Raw genomic sequence first — 18,951 nt, 5'->3', positions numbered from 1 at the left:
CAGGCAGGGTACCAAACCCAGGCCTGCATCACCTTGTTTACTTTGGAGGAACAAGACACACAATAACCTCTGACCTAGCAGAGGAGTGGCATCTTATGACTAAAGAAAGGCTGGGTTTTTTTAGTGTGCGCTGTACCAAAAACCAACATGAATGAAAATGTGAAAGATTAACTTTATTGATCCCTGCAAGGGGAAATTTCAGTTTTTACACTCTGTTAACCATGCAACACACACATAGGCTGAAATACACACACACATGCACAAACAGGATCTTATGGACATGCACTAATGGAGAGATGTCAGAGTGACGGAGCGGCCCACAGCGGGCGCTCCTGAGCTGATGGTGGGGAGGGGGTTTGGTGCCTTGCTCAGGGGCACCTCAGCAGTGCTCAGGAGGTGATCTGGCACCTCTCCAGCTACCAGACCAGCTTCCATATTTGGTCCGTGCCGGGACTTGAACCGGTGACCCTCCGGTTCTCAACCCAGGTCCCTACAGACTGAGCTACTGCCGCCCAAAAGGCAAGAAAGCAAGTGAAGCGAGACGATGACGTGTTCAGATGCTTCACTTTAAAAAAAAGTTTTAAGTGAATTTACAAGCATATTTAGAATACTACATATTTTGAGTGTAATGTATGAATGACCTCTAAAAGAGTATCTTCATCTAGATAGTTTATTTTAAAAGTATGACATTCGACTGTCGTACCTGGTTAAGGTGAAGCTGAGTTTACCTGAGTCAGGTGCACGTAGTCCTGCAAAAAGTCAAGTCTGTCTCAATGTAAGCGGGGTACTATAAACAAACATAAAAATGTATATTTAATGACCTAAATTTGAATTTAACTACAGGATGAAAATGCATTTATTTCTGGTTGTTCATTATTATAACTTTATGTCATCAATACACAACGTAAAAGTTTCTGCTATCACAATATTTATAATTGTTTGGCCAGTAGGAAAATGTTAAATTTCACAAAGTGCAGGTGTGTGTTGGAGACATGATCTCTGTTCAGCACATTAACCAGATAACATTGTTTACTCCCCGTGGATTAAACACGGGTGTCACAGTTTACCAGCCTGTGAACCTAAGGCAAACAATCTATTACTCAGGTCTGCACATTTAGAGCAGTTTTATATGCATACCTCATGGAGGCAGAGGGTTATGGCCACACATACTTAACAAAATAAACATGGTGGCGGTTGGCCACACACAAAGGCTGCGATAGAAGTACCAGGGTGTTTCCTGTTTGAAGCACAAGAGTGCACATATTTGATTTAGATAAGTTCTGCCCAACCTGCATGAAGCTGCATGTGCAGACACCTGAGAGGGAACAGGAAACAAACAGTAAGCATCTTAATCATGTGGAGATCCAGTCTGAGTGCTCCTCGTAAAGTATGAAAGCTGTGAATGGTTACAGAAAATGTAGTGTCAGTTTAATTAGACTCACATGAAAGGAGATAAGTGTCTTACTTTGACAAGGGTAACATTACAGGGAATTTAATTAATAAAATTAAGCATTCACTTCCTGTATGCTAAATCTGTTCATCATATTATTAGTTTGATATAAATGCATATCAAATATTTCCTTTAGCTGAACATTTGTGAAGATATTCAGGGCAATGTCGGTCAGAAAGACACCTTGGAAAAAATAAAGAAAGAAAAGATCCTGAACATTGTTTGAGGCTAACAGAGCAAAAACTTGACGAGTATGTAAATGCATAATTTTATATATGCAAACTAATTCTCATGAAGCTTAGATTTTCACATTTGGATGTATGCTTTAACACACACTTTTTTCAAACTCATCTTGTAATGACCTGTAAGGCATTCCCTGACCGGAAGAGCATGCACACAAACAGGAAGTGCATAGAGAAAACCTTCATGTCAATGAGGACGCATGCTCCAGTTCTCTTTAAAATAATCTGTTTATTCTGTATTGAAACACAGGGTTCAGTCAGAAGACACTCAGTCACGTGGAAAGTAATGATCTCCATCCAGCTCCGTACCATCAGCTGCCCCCCGTGTGGACCACAGCTACAAGTTTTCACTTCAGAGGCGTCAGCGGCAAAAAAAAATACTGCTCTGCCTCCGACAAAGTGAGACATGACATTAACTACAGGGTGGAGGGTGTGATCTGGAAAAGGCATCGAGAGACAGAACTGTCTGGGATCAGCGCATCACACATGACTGTCTTGAGTGAGGAAAAATAAATGATTTGCTTTACTCCTATCAATATCTATCATAAATCCTAACTCGCAAAAAAAAAAACAAAAGCTAATTTTTCCCCTTCTGACTGCAAACTGGGCACACACTTCAGTGCGAGATTTACTCTCTTCACCATTGTGGGGTTTTTCACAAACGGGACATGTGGCATGTTCATGTCCAAACAAAGTAACACGATCATTTAAGTTCTCCAAAGCCCAAAGGAAAAATAAATATATGTTATCTATGATGTATGTAAAATATGTCTTTTCATCAAAAGGCCTCTAAGCAGCCATGAAATGACTCAGTTATACAGGTGACACTCAAAATGTATACATGAAATACATTCATTAGTTATGTTAATGCACTGACAAGAAACTTATTTGTGCATAAAGTGTCGTAGTACACTGTTGGCCAGAAATAGAGACGGGCTAAAACGGTCGTCTTTAGAAGTTTTAGTTCTGCATATAAACAATAAAATAATAACCTTAGCATCCTCCTATACTGTATGTGTGTGTAAATCAGAACTATCTTATATGGCACAGAGACACCAGCGCAGATAGGGGAACACATACATCCAGGAGTGCATTGTAAGACTTCAGAGTGCAAACTGTTTTTTGTCTATACAGCTGATTTACACTGGTACATGTCACATAAGCAGACGAGTATCTGTTTATTATCTTGGCAAATCGGTCCATTTAAAGTTTTCCGTTCATCGTAAGGTGTTTGAAGACGAGTTTCCTTAGCGTTGAGAGAGGGAGGAAAGGAGTGAGAGGGCGCCGGTGCTTCCTTAAGGATCTCAGAGATACAACTGTGAGCTGCAGAATACAAAACATCAACAAAATAAAACATCCCATGGCAGCGGCCACATACCAAAACGTCCCAACCTTACACACAAAATGAACAAAAACTCTAAAGTATCGAAGCTAAAAATCTAAACAGTCTGATTGCTCTAGATGTGACGTTGCTATAGGCACTATGACGTTTACAGCAGTAGCGATTGAAATAGCCTGTTGTGTATAAATGCTTTGATATGTAAGGCAATCTATGTATATATTACACAAAAAAAGGCCGTGTAGTGTATTCATAGCAGAGTCTAAAGGGCCCTGGCTCCTTGAGTCTTTTGATGCTTCTCTGATATTCTTCTTCTTCTTCTTTTCTCAAACTATCCCTTCAACGTTTTTACTACAGGTGGTACAAAAGTGGAGCCAAAGTGTGCATTGCTTCAACAGAGGAGAGAGAAATGTGCAGACAAAGGGGGGAAAAACTAAGGCAATAGATGTGTTCAATGTACAAGTGTCTAATCCGTCCTCTCTCTGAATGTCCCTCCTCTCCTCTCCTCGCCCCTCTCTCTCTCTCTCTCTCTCTCTCTCTTCAGACGCAGATAAAACGATGCAGGGCTTTATCCCAGCTGATCCTCATACTGCTTCCTGAAGCAGTCTCCAGCAGGGTAGAAGTCCCAGCATCGCTCCTGGTACATCTTCCACACATACGACTCCTGAAAACACAGAGGGAAAACGTGTTTCAACACAACGCAGAATTCTAACAAACTTGACGATTAAAGATATTTTTGCCGTTCAGAAATGCATCGAGATAAAAAAACGACAAATGAGGACGTCTCCCTCGTTCCCTCGTGCACATCTTAAAGTTCAGTTTACCCACCTGTCCCGTGTGTTCTGTTTCATCTTTATTGATGAGATACATCAAGAAGAACCTGGAGGAGAAAAAGGAAAGAGAGGAAACGTACTGAGAAACAAATCCAGCATCACACCAGGGTGCTTGTTTCATAAAATAGCCAATTGAACAAAAGTATTAGAGGATAAAAACTAGATTATTTACAATTCTCAGAGGTCAAATTAATGCACAGGGTAAGTATATAATCAGAAACTGAGCATTAAGAGTTCAAATCTGTCTCTTCATTTCCTCCTAGGATAATAAAAATAACCATAATATCCACTCATTCATATTTTCAATACTCATTATTTGGAAAAGAAATAAAGGTTGAAGAGTTACTGAATCTTTGGGAGTTGAGTCAACACAAATACAACACATAGAGAAGTTCAGTTTGTCGAACATGCACTTTGAAAGACAACTCACATGTAGTTGGCTAAGTTGTGTTCTTCTAGGGTGTGTGTTTCAAAGCCGTGCGGTGTCGTGTCAAAGTAGTCACTTCCGATTCCGCAGATGAAACACTTTGTCTACAGGGAGAAGAGACACTTCAGGTTAAACATATTCTGGTTTCCTGACAGAAGGAGAACTGAAGGTGGACTGGGTAAAGAGACCCTTTAAATCCCTCTGAAGCTCGTTATCTTACCTCCATGTCCTCTCTGACCTGCTCCTGCTGGTCTCTCAGCTCTCCAAAGGCATCAATGATCAGACCTGATGGACACAGAGCATTTCTTTCACGTCTGAACATTCACCAAAAAGTTCTTAATGAAACTCATACAGTCTCTCAACAAGCTCTTAGTAGGATGGTCCCAATACCAGAAATTTAAACTATGACACTAGTTAAAAATCAAACGATATTGATACCTCTTTAGATACCACGGCAACAAAGATAGAAGTCCCAACCACCCAATATCGGGTAATTTCTTCTATCAGAAAATGCAAAGCAAACTCCTGCACACTTTACAAATTGCACAAATATGTTGCCAATGTTTTGTGTGCAGAAGTTTGCCTGCAAATCAGTTATGGTTTCATTCCTCTCCTGGGCACCTGTCTTCTGAAATACATGCATTTATTTAAAGTTTCTATACTTTTTGAAACTATTGATCATTAAATTACAGAGATTGAATCGTTCAAACATGTGTTATTGATAAAGTACTGTATCTAAGTATCGGAAAATCAACCTTTTCTTGTTTTCAACAATTTTCAGCTCCTTAGTGTTCAAATCCTGCAAAAAAAACTGTTACTAATGGCCTGCCGTGTGTCCAGAATAAGATAGTTACAGTGAGACAGAACTGAAAAAGTTGATAGATGTGCTTGATGCTAGACTGGGGATTTGCAATATCAGGTGATAATTATCAAAGTATCATTCAGTTCATTTGACCTATTACACCCAACACCAAATCATATGATCATGGTAAATACAGCGACGTTGATAAGAGGCACAATTAGGAAGACTCTCTAAGGCAAAAGAACTTTCACATTAGCCTGAATGCACTTTGTTTTTGTATAAATGTAAAAAACAAACATGACGCTATGAGCAGAAGACAACCTGCTTAGATTTCAAACTCTTTGCATAGTAAGGGTAAGTTAAATGCTGCTTAATATATGAATCATGTAAGCAGGCCATTTTCCTTTTTGTACCATAACATAGCAGGGAGCCACTGATCAGACATACCCTGGATGATAGCCAGCAGGATGACGATGACAAAGAAGAAGAAAGTGATGTCAAAGACGACTCGGTAGAGCTCGTATTCATCCCCGGCCGGGTCCTCAATTTCATCTCCAATGCCTCCACCAGCACGTACGCCAACATACATGTGGAACAGGTAACACTGAAGGAGGGAGAGAGACGGAGGTTACCAAACATAAAAGTTCAATGCTACTGCTCTAATCATCTCTGCCCACCACTTACAGTCATCATGTCATCACACTTCATGTCCGGCTCGTCTTCATCCTCGCTCATGTTGTAGAACTTGCGGAAGAAGTTAAAGGCTACAACGGTGTACAGGTAGACCACTACAGCCAGCAAACCCACGGTCATCATCAGCTGTCAGGGAACACACAGTTTTCAGTACAATGTTGTCTTTTGACAGCTCTTAAGAGGAAAACATTTGTGCCGTCTCCTCATGATGCGTCATTGGAGTGGGCGTCTGCTGACCTGTTTCCCGTTGTGAGTCACAGAAGACAGAATGGTGCGCAGGGTTTTCACACCCATGGCGATGTCCAGAAGATGGCAGGCGTAGAAGAAGTTGTTGTAGTGTCCGAGCAGGGACATCAACATGTACCAAACCAGGTAGAGGAAGGTCTAAAAGATAAAAAAAGAGGGGCATCTGTTACACTTCACTGAAAAGAGATCATCTTTTATTTCATTTATAGCATGAACTGCTTTGCTCACATTATCAGTGAAAACAACACCAAACTTCCAGATCTGGTACTTGATGTCAATAGATGTAATCCTACAGAGAGAAAGACAAGTTTATTCTGTGGTATCTCGTCGTTCATCACTTGTTTGATGTAAAGAGTGCACACTACGGTTCATACCAGCTGAACATCGAGGTGTCTGGCTCAGGCTTCTTTTCATGCGTCATGGCGCTGACGTCCAGCGAAACCAAGTCCATACCGAGCAACTCAGCAATCCTCTCTCTGCCGTAGATGTCACCATATTTATCCAGCACCTGAACACAATACATCGATGTTATTTCTCTGTGAAAAATAAAAATCCCCGACATGAGGAATCAGTGCTGAAACATACCTTTCTTTTCACAAACTTGTCCCAGTAGTTGTTAGGGAAAGACCTGGATTGAGAGAGAAACATCAATTTGGTTTGATAGGATATATTTTAAATACCTCAGTTTCTAATGCTGTATGTTTGAGGTGTGCAGCCTGAATCAAAGAGGACTGGCATGTCTGATAATGAAACAGGTTTCTTACGGAGTGTTTAGCACCAGCCTGTCCCACTGGCCCTTGATGTCGTCGTCTTCAGGCTGCTCAGTGACATAAAGACCATCAAACTCCAGCTTTCTGGCCAGTTCCTTCTCTCTCTTGAAGATAACCAGAGGGACCTGAAGAGTAATGGGCAAACAGGAGACATATTGCATTAAATCTAACAGCAGACACAAAGACCTAGATGGAAACTTTGGGGGTAAAGCGGAGCAAACATTGTGTACCTTGAGGCAGTTGTATCCAATGATGCAGAGGACGGAGATGAGGGTGTGGACGATAGCGAAGAAAGACATGGACGGCTCCATGTAGCCTGTGCTCTCTTCAAGGAAGTAGTACATGGGACCTTCTTCATCCTCATCTTCTCCCCCTGCATCGTCCAGTCCGGATCCATCCTCCTCACCACCACCAGAGCCTTCAAACAGGCCAGAGCCCTCAAACAGACCAGAAGCCTCATAGTCCTCCTCGCCTGGAGGACTGTCGGACACCTGGAAAGGTCAGACACAACATTCGTTCTGCAGGTCAAGGTAAGCCTTTTAAGAGTTTTTTTTATATTGTTGCATGTTACAACATTTATGTAAAGTTATGTGCACAAAAAAATGCTGCAGAAATAATAAAGTATTTCTGATTCTGATTCTTAGATTTTAGTAAAGAAATGTTGTTTTGAGTTAATGTTTCATAAGTGCATTATATTCTGCCCCTTAAAATACTAAGCACTAAAAGCAGCCATTAGCAGAGGTCATTTTGGATGTATCTGCATAGAGATAAAACTCTGCATAATTTTATGTAAATCTGACCAGTCTACTTTGATTTATTGCCACACAAAATTGTAACGATGCAGCTGCAGATCCTTTTTGGATCCCACTGCGGGGGGGAGATACTATATGAGTGATCATACGTTTGTCACAGAGGCACAGACCTTGTAGAAGAGCAGGATGAAATTGAGAGCGAAGGAGATGAACAGAGCCAAGAATCGAAGGTTGTAGAAGTTGCGAGAAAGGTAGTTCTGAGGGCGGAGGTGTAAAGAAACGGGTAAATCACCAAAACCAACATTTAACTGCCTAATATTACTACATTAAAATCTAATTAATAACAATTCACACATTTTTGATTAGGATAGATAAAAAAAAATCATCCATTCAACTGCTTTAACATTAAGCATGAGGAAAATACTGAATACAGTTAATAGGTATTAAGCTTCTTATGATATGTTATTGCAAACATGATGGAGACTTCTGAGTGAAAGACCAACTAAAACAAAAACACAATCTTTTAAAAAATCACCTGACATACCATGTTCAATTTACAGCTAAAGGCATCCTTTAATTAAACACGTTACTAATCAAACTTTTCAAAAGTCTATTCATCAGCATGTACTCCAGTAGAGAGCCGCTCACCATGAACTTAATCCTCTGAACCTCGAGTTCATTCCACAGCTCAAAGCCCTCCTCTGCATGTTTCTTGTCCTTCTTCGCCTTGGTCTTCACAGTCTTCTCCTCGACCTCCTCGGGCTCTTCCACCTTCACCTCAGGTTCCGGTTCAGGCTCTGCCTTCTCCGTCTTCTCTCCATTTTCAGTGCTGAAAAAACAACAACATATAAGAAGGTTACACTTGTGCTTTTCCACTCTAAACAGAGGATTTCTTTTTTTTTATAACCACCCTTTCAGTGTTTAATAATATAACTTAGACCACCCTAAAGATACGTGATGATGTCACCTGTCACCAAAGTTTAACAATGAAATGTCTGAATGTATTTAAATATCTGACGTCAGCACATAATGATTCAGTATTCCTCACATTTTTGCTCTTTTACATTAAAAATGTGAAAGCACAAAATGGCTAGGTGATTGCACATGTGTCCAATGCTTAAAGCCAAAATTCCCCTTTTGCTATCAGAGGTTCAGTATTACACTGAGAACACATTATCTTAAAGGCTTTATATGCAATTTTTCACACTTAAATATAATATAAATCAAGTATCTCCTCTGAAAATAACTCTGTGAGTCATGACTGTCTACAATGGGTGTAACACCCGAGTCCCACTGTCTGTGATGTTTTCAGAGTTTTCAGAGTCCTATCTTCAGTTTGTTTACATCGCCAGGACGGCCGGCTGACTCCTCCCCTCGCGTATAAAAGTTGTTTAATTGAGGGACTAGAGAAAAGAAGAATAACATACTGTACTCACTGCTTAACTGTGTTTCTAGATCACGCTCATTTCAGGTAAATTTACATGCAGTGTGAAGATACGAGCATAATAAAGATCGCTAGCATTAGCACGCTAACACAACAATGCAGCGCGAGTTGTTTTGGTTTCATGCTGGTGCTCAAGGGCGACATCTGCTGGATCAAAAAAATCACATATAAAAGCCTTTAAGCATGTTTGATGTTTATCCCCAGCATATAGACAACTTACTCTGCCTTCTCAGTCTCTGGAGGGGCCTCCTCTTCAGTTGCGGGTTGGTCTCCCTCTCCTTGTCCCTCTGTTGTAGCAGCCAACTGTTTTGATAAATATTTTACAATTAATCGTTTGGTTAACAGAGATGAATGTCATGAAACAACCGTTAACTACTATCAAACAGAGCAAATCACCAGTTTTCTCTTCAGCAGCGGTGTTCCCTCTGGAGTAGGGGGCTCTTCAGGCGTCGTCTCACCGAAGTCTCCAAGTCCCCCGGGAGTATTGATACCAGGCAGGCGTCCACCTTCCCTGTCCTCGCCTTCCTCCTCTTCCTCTTCTCCTCCCACAGCATCTAACAAGTCCACCCCTCCGTCCGCGTCTTGGACCTCTCTAGCTCCCGGTTCAGGTGGCAGGTCTCCGTGGACTTCATCCTGCGTTGGATCCGGCATACTGGCTAGGATTTCTGTCACAGTCATCTTCTTGGCGCCCTCCACTAAGCCTCCACCGAACAGCACCTTCCATATGAGTGTGAAGAAGCCCTTACATATGCTGTAAACAAACATCAGGATACCCATCACGACGGTGTAAATAAACGTAGCCAGGCCGATCACCATCTCCTTCACCGTCATTTTACGGAGTTTGCGGTACCGTCGCCGCAGGTTACGGAAGGTGAACATGTTGAAGAAGTCGGCCACGCTCTTCAAAAAGTCTGCAAAGGCCGAGGTCGACTCTGGAGCTTCGGCTTCTCCGTTGCCCTCTTCGCCTTCTACGGCCTCTCCTTCATCTCCCTTACCCTCCTCTTCCTCCTCGTCGTCTTCTTCTTCCGCACCTTCTCCCTCCGGCTCGGAAATCGACGCGGCAATGTTCATCTCAAAGATGGTGTCCTCGCAAAAGTTCACAAACATCTCCATCTTCTCACTCTCGCCGCCCTCATTGACCACGTCGAAGATGAACTGCCGCTTGGACTCTCGGACTTGCGGCATTTCCCACTGGTTTCTGTTCGCCTCGCTGATTTCAAAGTAGATGCGCTCGATCTTCCTGCTGGCTCCCATGATCTCAATGCGACCGAGGAAAGGGCGGAAGTAGTTGAGCACGCTCTCCGCCTGCTCCAGGAAGTTCTGAAGGCGAGTGTCGTGGGGAACGTGCTCTGACAAGTTTGTGAGCAGAACAGCGATGTTGAAACCAATGTCTTTGGCTGGCTCCTGGAAACGGTCGGCAAACTCCTCAAAGTTGATCATTTCGTTCTCGTCGGCCTCCGAGCAGGAGAGCAGGAACTGGATTTCCGAGGGGGAATATTGCTTCTGGCTGTCCATGGCCTTGGAGAAGTCCTTCTTGGAAATTAGCCCACGAGGGTCGGTCACATAGTCTCTGAAGGCGTCGGATGCCACGATGTCCTTCAGCTTGAGGAACATGTCGAAGAATTTCAGGATCATCTCCACGTTGCTGGAGGACTCCACCAACATGTCAACCATCTGCCTCGCAATGGTGCCATTCACCACATTGCCTAAGAGCAGCACAAGGTAAGAGGAGATGAGAAATGTGTAGAAAGTAAATAACAGATAGAAGAACACATCAGTAGACTGGCCTGGACTTCATACCTTCAAGCAGAGACAGAAGCATCACCACCATGTCCTTCTGCAGATCCAACAGCTCCTTCAATAGTCCAATTTGACTGGAGTCCTGCAACAGAGCCAAAACAAGCAGCAGAACAAAAACAAACAGCACAGAAAAAGAGTATTTTTAACAAGTCTACCGACTGAAATTTCTCATTTTTAATGATCAATCACAGTTTATATGTGAGGGGTTCTCAGACATAAATTGACAAAAAATTAAATAAACTACCTCAGAGTGTGCTCTACTCCAAAAATGATCCTGGGTTTGCATTTTTAAATAAAGAATACGTGTTGTAACATCACAAATTGAACACTTTTATATGATGGAAAGCACAACATCTACTAGAAAGACAGGAGGGTATGAAAGAGAGAAATATGATTCTGCTAGACAGCGCGCCTTCTCCTCATTTAAGTGGCATCAGCATAGTAAGCAAGGAAAACAAACACACATATTGTAAGACTGATCCTAGCAGTCCTGAAGACCAGCACCAGTAGATAACAAGAAGACAATAGTCTATTGGGTTTTCAGGCTGGTGGAGATCTAAAGGAGACTGGTGTAAGGATGGGCAAGCATCGGTTCACCGGGGAAATTACAGTGGCACCTTAAAATACTTCATCAGACAAAAGGACCTACAATACAAAACGCCACAGAAGCCCTGTTTCAACCAAGCGGTCAGGTTTGGTTCAGTACGGTTTGGTACGGTTTGGTACAGTTTGGTACAGTTTGGTACGGTTTGGTACAGTTTGGTACGGTTTGGTACGGTAAATCCTGATCTCGCTTGCGTTTCCACAGCCAACCGTACCCTTACACAGCACTAAATCACTTGGGTGCGACATGGTGTAGACAGCCAATAAAGTCAACAAAGAAGAAGAATTTGACACAGTAAACAAAAACCAATGATTTCTAGGAAGGTCTGCATCTCTGAGGTTGTCCATGGGGCGGTGCTACGCGCTGACAATCGTTGCAAAAAAACAAAAACAGCCTTGAAATTACGCTCTCAAAATCCACTGGATATTTAAACATTGTGCATTTTGTTGTTTGTCCTTTATTACCGCTGTAGCATGGTAAGTGAAGATTCTTTCGACCGATCAACGGACTGCAGTGTGTCTAGCTCCGGCCTATAGGGTCGGATCGGCACCCCAACAGAAGCATACCAAAAAAAGTGGGACGGTACTGATCGGTTATTTTGGTACCATCCCCAACTTCTGACAGTGGAAACGCCAATAAATGTGTACTTCACCTCACCGAACTGAACCGGACCGCGTGGTGGAAACGGGGCTTTATAGAGCTTGATGAAAACAAGCAAAGCAGGACATTGAGATTCTTTAGGGAACAACATGAGATGTATCTTTTAAATATGAAATAACCAGTCGTTAATCTTTTTTCATGAAGCCCCTTCAAAATCTGAACAGCAAAGCGAGTACAGACCACTCAATCATGACACTCGATTCCCGCAGCTGTCTACTAAATATTAGTGAAACAAACAATGTGATCTAACTTTCTAGTTATTGTAAACCATCTTTTAAAAGGGTTTGCATATTTCAAAGTGTGGATGAACTTTCACAAATGTTCTTTGACTCTCTCAACAGACGACCACTGTCCTCCTGACTTGATGTTAGAAAGTAGCAATAATGCTGGTGAAGACATGAGATGATTATAAGGAATAACAGAAATAAGGATGATGTAAACGATGAAGGTCTTAAGGTGGATTATCGTTTATGTGATGATCTTTAAAAAAGCATGGGAGGGACTCTGAATGAGACGGCTTTGAGACATAAATTCTTACGCCATTTCGTTCTCCTGGATCGGGATGCATCTAACACATGAAAATAAAAACGTTATCCTTCATGTCTGGATATTACTTTACAGATGTAATGGACATGATATCTTAATCAATTATTATTTCTCAGGTTAAGTTCTTGCTTGGCGGCATTTTGTAATTTTAACCATCTGCCCAACAACTTTAATCAAACCTTTTTCTATAGCGGTTGATTAACACCGATGTGTTTTCTTAACCAAAACTAAAATGCAAGATAGAAGATACTTTCTTTGTCACAACACAGGGTTTCAAGGAGGAAATATTAGAGTGTAGATGCATGAATGATACTTTCCTGTTCTAGAAAACCAGAGTAAACAATCACTTCAAAGATATAGACGGTTTAAAAATAAGAAAATGCATTTAAAACAGCAGCATCACACAGTATTAGACGTGTTAGGTCAAACCAGTTACAGACTGCAGACACACATTATTTCAAGTTAACAGACTTTATCCACAGCACAATCACTCACAAAGCTTTTGTCAGTACAATGACATAATACATACTTAAAGACAGTTTAACTGTATGACAGAATCAGAAAGATTTTAAAGAGAAAGAAAGAACATCTGTTTTTAATCTCAAATTGTTTCTGCCCTCTTAACTGGAATTCATGTCGTTTGCGATCTAAGTCTGGTTCACTCTTTAGAGTATGTAGAGACAGTGAGGTGCGCAGAAGCATTTTTTAAAGTCTATATTAATGTCTTCAATAGCCTTTCAGTATTAAGAAGAAGAATCTATAGTTTAACTTGAGTTGAACAGCTTGAAAAATAAAGCGTACATCATTTTTATATTGTATAAAATTCAACCTTATTCAAGAAGAACGCTGAATACTCGGTCCAGTCTTGATGTTGTCACCGACAGTAAGTCGTCTAACTACCTCGCTTTAACTTGAAATGACTCAGTTAAGAGGCAAAAACATTCTGATCAAGATAAGTGGGGGAAAAGAAAGGTAAAAATATTTGAAGGAGGAAGATATTAAGGTTATATAAATCATTTCATTAAACAAAAGAATAATCAAATAAATACATACTTTACTCTTCAGGAACCATGAGAGAAACGGTTCACAAAATTAGTATGTCATAAAATCCTAAAATAGTGATTCAAATATATATATATATATAAAGATTTCATTCAAACATCCTTCAATCCACTGTATTACAATAAATACACCATTAGACCATTTTAATATTTCACTCCAGAAAATATCCATTAATGACAAGCAGGAAATAATCAAATGTCTGCTATAAAAAGGAAAACGTTTTAATTGTTGATGTTTCTTACCTGAGCGAGTTTCATCATCATATGAGCAAAGACGTGCAGGAAGCCGACAACAGCGTCCCACAGCCTGCTGTGAGCCAGAGACTGCTGGTTACCGGTGCACGGACCCTGACGGACACAGAAACACAACATCATTCTGTACTGTCGCTTTAAACTCTCTGTGCAGAACATCAGATTCATGCTGTGTATTGAAACGGTGTTAAACTGCATTCCCCTATTAAATAAATACATTCAAATATCCTCATGTAAAAATGAAAATGGAGAAGAAGGGTTTACATTTTATCTTTTTTTTTTTTTTTACTGTGGTGGGTGTTTCACAGTGTTCATGCTCACCCCTTACTCATCCCCCCCTCTTCAAAAAGTGACTATTTATATCACACTGATAAAAACATGATCCCTCTCTTGCTTCAGTAAAAAAAAATGACATAGCTGTAGGTACTGCTTACCCTGAATTTCACTTCTGTCCACGGCATGATCTTTTGAGTCACCATAAAATAATATTCAAACCATAAAGTTATCCATCCATCGTTAATAAAGAAACTCTCTCACCTGGATATATTCAGTCAAGCTGTTGAAGACCTGTTTGGCCACAGTCATTGCTTTGGAGAAGTTCCTCTTCCCAGGCTCATCGATGATGTCTTTTCCTGAGTAGTACCAGTAAAAGTCGCTGATCGACTCCTGCATACAGGAAGAACAATCGAGAACAAGAAATATGTTTTTAATTTTCCAAGTAAAAACGGCACAAATAAAGAATGATGTATTCGTCCATATAGTAACCTTTATGTGATTAAGTATGGAAAGTTTCAGTTTTGGATGAATATACAAGAAATGTAGTGAATTTAAAGTATAATTTTGTTATAATTTATAAAAACAATATCTTAAATATAAATCCATGTGTGGTTATTGTCTTGACTTTGAATAATAACCACTCAAAATATAAAGAGATCTGACAGTCATAAGTTGCATCATGTTGTTAAAACATCCTTTAATAATCCAATAAACAAAACTCATACATGCAGAGAGAAGGTTATGGTCCAGAGTGAACAGGAAAGATTAGGAAATAAGTTAATCAGAGTGACCTGTAGGCGAAGAAGGTAGTCCACAGTGCAGATGATCACATTGATGGTAGTGGTGCTGCCTGTCTGTGTTCTCAGGTAGTTCTGGAAATCTGAAGGGAAAAACAACATTTTCATACATAATCAAAGAGAAACCTGGTCTATAACCTTCAGCGTTCTTTCAAAATCACGGCAGGTTGAATGTATCACATGGGTTCATTGTCTCCAACACTTCATTGTAAGGAAGTGACACTCACCGTTATTATGACCCTCACAAAGTAGCTGGAGGAAACGGAAGAGGTCACACGTAAATTCATCGTCCGCCATCACTTTCTCATCTAGGCAGTGAAAACACGAGAACATTATTTTACATTCATGCAAAATGAAGATTTAGAGTCCAGAGTGAATGTGAACTCTTGTTATTCTGCTGTGTTACTTTGTTAGAAAACAAAAGTAAGCAACAGCAGATTAGGCATGTTTGGAAAAATAGATGTGTAATTTACTTTTTAAATTTCACTCTTAATAACTTTATTTATATTTACTGTATATATTTTCTTAAATGGATAACAATGTTCTAGGGATAAATTAAAGGGGAAATATTTTCATCTTAACAAGTCGTCTCTCTACAGATGTGAGGGTCCAGCTTGTTAGCAGGGGCGTGTCCAGAGGGGTGACCAGGGCTGGCATCAGGACCCCTTTTAAAGTTTTATTGGACACCCCAGATGTCAATTGACTATTTACTTTGCTAGTAGCTTATTTTGTATTTAAATGTTGCACAATTTTTTTTTTTTTAGTTTTTGTGATTCTAGAAAAATATTTTGCATATTTCATAAGACCAGTTTGAAAGCTAGATAGCGTAGAAATATTGAATTTTAATGTTACTAGTACAGTGATCTGTTTCTGTCTACATGCACTCTGTGAGTAAATGTATCTATACTTTAAGATGTTTTCACCGTCAACTGCACAACTCCTTCATTGCACCTTCTGTACATTCTGTGTTTTTGTATTTTTATACTCTATTATACATGTTTCCAATTGCTTCTTATTTTTAATCTTAATCTTAATTTAAATTAATGCTACTTTTTGTATTTCCTTTGTTAATTGTTTTGCACCAAACCACCAAGTCAAATGCCTTGAATGAGGAAGTTTACTTGGCAATAAAAATCGATTCGGATTCTGATCTCTCCTACCCTTTTGAAACATATGCACAACTTTTGAAAAAAAGGAAAACATATAATTTTTTTTAACAAACTGCACCGTGAGTGGAAAAGCAGCAGTCTTTGTTGCTGTTTTGAAGTAATAGGATTCGGTTACACACATTTTTCAAGTGTCGTTACTGTTGAGAAGATAATTTTGGAAATCCAACTTCAATTACACATCTACTGATACACACAAAACACTGCAAATATGACCCGTTATACAATTATGAATAAGCTAAAAATCTGATCAATAACAGCTGATAAAACTTGAGCAGGTAGTGAGTTTGATGTCAATGAAGGACACCATGTACTTGTATTGTATCTATGTTGTAACGCATGTTTGTGTGTATGTGTGTGAGTATGAATGTACACACATATGCAGTGCAAAAACAGTAAAGATGCAAGTACCTCATATCACCCCTCTGCTTCATTACATTATGTTAGTGAAAACCAAAAAAAAAACCCTCAGTCCATTTGAGAGCAGGAAAGCAGGACTGATCCATAATGACTCCAGTTTTATTTCTCTTACTCTCTACCCTGAAAACTTTACCTGTGACTAGCTATCCAGAAAAAACATCTACTCATATTAACACAAATAAACAGCACATCAGACACGTTACTTCACACTGCTACGGACATGAAACACACAGATAAATAAAGACGGGGGACACATAAACATATATACACACTGATAAGACACGTTTGATACAAAACACTCACAGTACACATAAACAGGAATGACCTCATGGCACACTGTCATGCTCAACAGATCTACTGAACTCTGCAAACTCCAGTAAGCTATGAGTGTGTATGTGGACGAGAAGTACAATGTTAAGTAATGTATATATTGTAATGTATATAACTACAGACAGGTCCATCCTTATTGTTGTTGTGGAAGTAAATAATGTAAACTAATCCTCTAAGACAAGAGAGGGATTTTTTTTTATGTGTGGCGTATTTCACCTTCTGCATGGTTTATGATTATAATAGCAAAATCTTATCAATTAGAAGACACAAATCTTACAGCTCTCTCTCTCGCTCTCGGTATGCCGCCAGAAATTGAGCACCTGAAAAACTATGTCTTTGTCAAAATACACATCCAAGCATGCTCAGATTAAACCCTGATGTTGCATAAAACGATTCAAAACAAAACTTTTATGCTGGGTTTAATTTTTTCCTTTAAAAGAAAAGAGTCCACAGTGCAAAGGGGGTTGAAATCTGCAAACAATGATGATGACTGTTGAATAATCCAGTATCTGTAGCAGGCAAAAGGGGGTGGAGTCGCCTCCAACAGGGTCGGCTTTTTAGGAGTCAAAAATCCGGGTACAGTTTGCCATTTCTTGCTAATTGAACATTAAAGAGATTTTAAAGAACAGTTCTATGTGGCACATACTGATAGGCTGTGTGTTACCTACAGTAGACAACGGTCAGCATGGCTCCCCTGTATGGAGAAGCCAGCCTCAGTACAGAGACTGAAGCCCATCTATTGTGTGTGGACGGGGTTTGAAGTTAAATCTAATTTAGGAAAAGAGACTGCTGCTGCAATTCATTTCAGAGTTTCCAGAACACAGTGTCAGTTTTTTATTCTCTATGATCTACTTGCGAGAACTGATCGGGAGAGGAAAATGAGGTTACTGCCTTCATCCCATTGATCACTGACAACGACTGAGAGTGTTGGAGTAACAGTAGATCTGCGATAAAACACTCAAAGAAGAGAAATGAAACTTTACATTCACTTCAGGAGGAAAAATGGCAGAGATACAATGCACATTTAAAGCATTCGTATCATTGCAAGGTTTCCATATTTATGCACTGGTGCAAGTGTCTGTGTAAAGTTTTATTTTGCCTGGATCTTGAGTGTGAAATGAAATGCGTATTAAAGTTCACAGCAAGGAAAGACTGGTCAGGATTTCAGAGTTTTAAAGAGACAGAGAGGACAGGGAAGAGTGAAAAGAGAAGGCAAATATGTGAGATCAAAGTTTCATTTACCACGTTCTAGCTTCTTATCTGAGAACCGTGAGAGCAGCAAAATTGACATGTGGGAAGAACACGGGCATGAGGGGTAAAAGGGATGAAACGGGTAAAGTGAACGAGATGTAGGGGGGGGAGAGAGAGAGAGACAAAGAGAGACGCAGTGAGTCCAGAAATCTCATGGCTGTCAGTGGATGATTAACAGATCATCACCATACATCAACAGTCAAAATGCTGTGACTTATTTTAAACAGACACTCTAAACAGACTTACACAAAAAAAAACATACCTTCAAATCTGCATCCACTACCGAGCACACTCAGACACACAGAGATGCATACACAAATAAGACTTCACACTGGAACTGAAAATATGTCAGATTATGTCACAAGCCAATGCAAACTAAAGACCAAAGGTTTTTGCAGTGTGTGTTTATATAATGCAGTGTGTGTGTGTGTGTGACCGTGTGCTCAGATACATGAGATACACACGAGGTGCCGTCGACCAGACTTACTGGTGCCCTCCTCTGAAACCATCCCAAGGCCCTCAGCCTTGTTCTGTCTCTCAAAAGCATTCAGGTCCAAAACGCTGTCAACATCAAACAGTTGGTTCAGAGTCAGTTTAATGATATGCAGTCCAACAATATTTACTCATTTCACACGCAATGTTAAAAGGCAGGGTTGGTAATTTTTTGAAAAACTAGCATGACTTTGAAAGTAGCATTCCCTCAGTGCTCCGTCTACACCCGCCCCCTCCCCTCTGTGCTCCCTCAAAAGCCACGCCCCCCTCACTTACATGCACGAGCGCCGTTGCTCCA

The 18,951-nt window shown here is 40.3% G+C and overlaps 1 protein-coding gene across 7 annotated transcripts in view; it reads right to left on the bottom strand.

The window, feature by feature from the left end:
- Positions 1-1,901: 1,901 nt before the first annotated feature.
- The window catches only part of ryr1b (ryanodine receptor 1b (skeletal)), a 67,857-nt gene continuing 50,807 nt past the window's right edge, over positions 1,902-18,951 (bottom strand). For 4 of the 7 annotated variants that reach the window (XM_061047117.1, XM_061047114.1, XM_061047118.1 and 1 more), the window contains 23 exons: positions 18,649-18,722; positions 18,153-18,170; positions 15,222-15,302; positions 14,989-15,077; positions 14,459-14,587; positions 13,913-14,017; positions 10,799-10,880; positions 9,395-10,704; positions 9,219-9,301; positions 8,203-8,383; positions 7,725-7,811; positions 7,033-7,293; positions 6,797-6,927; positions 6,618-6,660; positions 6,407-6,540; positions 6,261-6,321; positions 6,024-6,170; positions 5,778-5,912; positions 5,541-5,697; positions 4,512-4,576; positions 4,295-4,395; positions 3,860-3,911; positions 1,902-3,695 (listed from right to left, as the gene is read on the bottom strand). In XM_061047117.1, coding sequence (XP_060903100.1) covers positions 3,600-3,695; positions 3,860-3,911; positions 4,295-4,395; positions 4,512-4,576; positions 5,541-5,697; positions 5,778-5,912; positions 6,024-6,170; positions 6,261-6,321; positions 6,407-6,540; positions 6,618-6,660; positions 6,797-6,927; positions 7,033-7,293; positions 7,725-7,811; positions 8,203-8,383; positions 9,219-9,301; positions 9,395-10,704; positions 10,799-10,880; positions 13,913-14,017; positions 14,459-14,587; positions 14,989-15,077; positions 15,222-15,302; positions 18,153-18,170; positions 18,649-18,722 — 3,622 coding nt within the window. In that variant the 3' untranslated portion in view covers positions 1,902-3,599. The remainder of the gene's footprint in view (positions 3,696-3,859; positions 3,912-4,294; positions 4,396-4,511; positions 4,577-5,540; positions 5,698-5,777; positions 5,913-6,023; positions 6,171-6,260; positions 6,322-6,406; positions 6,541-6,617; positions 6,661-6,796; positions 6,928-7,032; positions 7,294-7,724; positions 7,812-8,202; positions 8,384-9,218; positions 9,302-9,394; positions 10,705-10,798; positions 10,881-13,912; positions 14,018-14,458; positions 14,588-14,988; positions 15,078-15,221; positions 15,303-18,152; positions 18,171-18,648; positions 18,723-18,951) is intronic. The other 3 variants (XM_061047116.1, XM_061047119.1, XM_061047120.1) reach the window with 1 other exon arrangement.

The sequence above is a fragment of the Labrus mixtus genome, chromosome 9 (assembly GCF_963584025.1).
Source record: "Labrus mixtus chromosome 9, fLabMix1.1, whole genome shotgun sequence".
Lineage (NCBI taxonomy): Eukaryota > Metazoa > Chordata > Actinopteri > Labriformes > Labridae > Labrus > Labrus mixtus.
This window is presented reverse-complemented; position numbering and strand designations above follow the sequence as displayed.